This window comes from Panthera onca, chromosome E2, assembly GCF_046562875.1.
Source record: "Panthera onca isolate mPanOnc1 chromosome E2, mPanOnc1 haplotype 2, whole genome shotgun sequence".
NCBI classification, from domain to species: Eukaryota; Metazoa; Chordata; class Mammalia; order Carnivora; family Felidae; genus Panthera; species Panthera onca.
In genome coordinates, this window is record NC_138353.1 from 16,006,455 (window position 1) to 16,008,844 (window position 2,390).

General features: G+C 35.6%; 1 protein-coding gene across 1 annotated transcript; it reads right to left on the minus strand.

The window, feature by feature from the left end:
• Window positions 1-382: 382 nt before the first annotated feature.
• LOC144614643 (uncharacterized) lies at window positions 383-1,708 on the minus strand. The gene has a single exon (XM_078439075.2). It carries the CDS (start codon window positions 1,630-1,632, stop codon window positions 496-498), a length of 1,137 nt encoding a protein of 378 aa, XP_078295201.1. The 5' UTR covers window positions 1,633-1,708; the 3' UTR covers window positions 383-495.
• Window positions 1,709-2,390: the final 682 nt, after the last annotated feature.

Below are 2,390 nucleotides of genomic sequence, written 5' to 3' on the forward strand. Positions count from 1 at the left end.
TCTTCCTTAAATTACCAAGTTGATAGTGTTTTGTTTTAGATCAACTTTTTTACTTGATTTATCATCTTATTGCCTTTCTGTCAGAGTTTTTCTTTTGATGTTCAATAAAAGATAAGTGGTTACTGATGACTTTCCTATATTTTTTATATTAAATAATGTTTTTATAATGCCCTAATGTTAAGTAAAATCCTGGTAACTGTTTCCTACATTTGTTACATTCATTATAAAGACTCTTTATAATGTAGAATAAAGTATAAACTTAAACTAAGTTTTTCCTCATTATTTACATGAGTATAATTTCATGCTAATATAAATCACTGACATGATAAATAAGAATTAAGATAAATAAAAATTTATTACATATTACATTCATGTGGCCTTTCTCCTGAATGAATTCTCTGATGCCTTCCTATACTTGCTATATTCACAGAGTTCTCATCTGGTAATTCTCTGATGTCCCATAAGAGTTTACTTAGAAGCAAAATACTACATTCATTACAGTACTAGAGATTTTCTTTCTCCAATATGAATTTTCTCATGTCGAATAAGACATGAACCACGGATAAAGGCTTTCCCACATTCTTTACATTCATAGGGTTTCTCACCAGTATGAATTATCTGATGATGAATAAGTTGTGATCCTTGACCAAAAGATTTGCCACATTCCTTACATTCATAAAGTTTTTCACCAGTATGAATTCGTTGATGGTGTGCAAGTTCCCTGTTATGACTAAAGGACTGTCCACATTCCTTACATTCAAAGAGTTTTGCTCTTAAATGAATTTTCTGATGTCCGATAAGATTTGAGTGGTAACGGAAGGCTTTATTACAATTGTTACATTCATAGGGTCTTTCTCCAGTGTGAATTCTCTGATGTTGAATAAGGATTGAGTGGTGATGGAAGGCTTTCCCACATTCACCACATTCATAGGGTCTTTCTCCACTGTGAACTCTCTGATGTCCCTTAAGAATTGAAGCGTTGCTAAAAGCCTTCCCACATTCTTTACATTCATACTGTTTTTCTTTAGTATGTGTTTTTTCATGTCGAATGAGGGATGAGTGGTAACTGAAAGCTTTTCTACATTCTTTGCATTCATAGGGTTTCTCTCCAGTATGAATTCTCTGGTGTAGAGTAAGGTGTGAGCCACGACTAAAAGCCTTTCCACATTCCTTACATTCATAGGGTCTTTCTCCAGTATGAATTCTCTGATGTCGAATGAGATTTGAGGGGTGGTGGAAAGCTTTCCTACACTCATTACATTCATAGAGTTTGTCTCCATTATGAATTCTCTGATGTCCAGTAAGTTTTGAGCAACTGTTAAAAGCCTTTCCACAATGCTTACATTCATAGCATTTTTCTTTAGTATGTCTTCTCCCATGGTGAATTAGCAGTGAGTGGTAATTGAAGACTTTCCCACATTCTCTGCATTCATAGGGTTTTTGCCTAGTATGATATATCTGATGTAGACTATAGGATGTTTGTTGACTAAGACTTTGCATATTTTCATGGGTGACTGTCACAGGTTTAAGATATTCTTCTTTATTTCCCTGTTCTGTCTGAAAATGGTGATTATACTTCCAATCATCTTGAAAAATGGAACATCCAAATTCATGGGTTGGAAGTCTTTCCATTATCTTCCACTGAGATGACTTTACTTTATAATTGTCATCATTTGGTGATAACTCCTTTGTTGCACATTGGGATTTCATATCTGAGAAGTAATGAGAAAGAAAATGTGCATTTTTTTCCAGTTCCTGGAAGAACAAAATTTCTGAATAGGAATATGAACACATTACCTATAAGAAATTGATGGCTTGACAAGACCTCAAATATAACTATGGAAGGTGAGCACAGTGTGGACACAGAGGTGATTAAAGAAGCAGGGTAACTGTTTCTAAAATGTTGCTTCAGATCAGAATTACTGGAAAACTTGTTAAAAACAGAAATGGTACAAGTATCACTTCAAAGCAATTGAATCAAACTACAGGAATAGACCTTAGCTTTAAGAAAAATCTCTAGGGGCGCCTGGGTGGCTCAGTCAGTTAAGCGTCCAACTTCAGCTTGGGTCATGATCTCATGGTTTGTGGGTTCGAGCCCGCGTCGGGCTCTGTGCTGACAGCTCGGACCCTGGAGTCTGCTTCGGATTCTGTGTCTCCCTCTCTCTCTGCTCCTCCCCCGCTCATGCTCTGTCTCTCCCTCTCCTTCAAAAATAAATTAAAAAACATTAAAAAAAAAAAAAAAAAAAAGAAAAATCTCTAGTGATTCTGATGTAGCCTGAAGTTGGAAAATCATTAAGGTTTTCCTCTGTACTTAGTGTAACACTTGAATAACTTACCATTAACTCAAAGGTGATGTCATGATCTGGCCCTGGCTAACATATCACTGAACT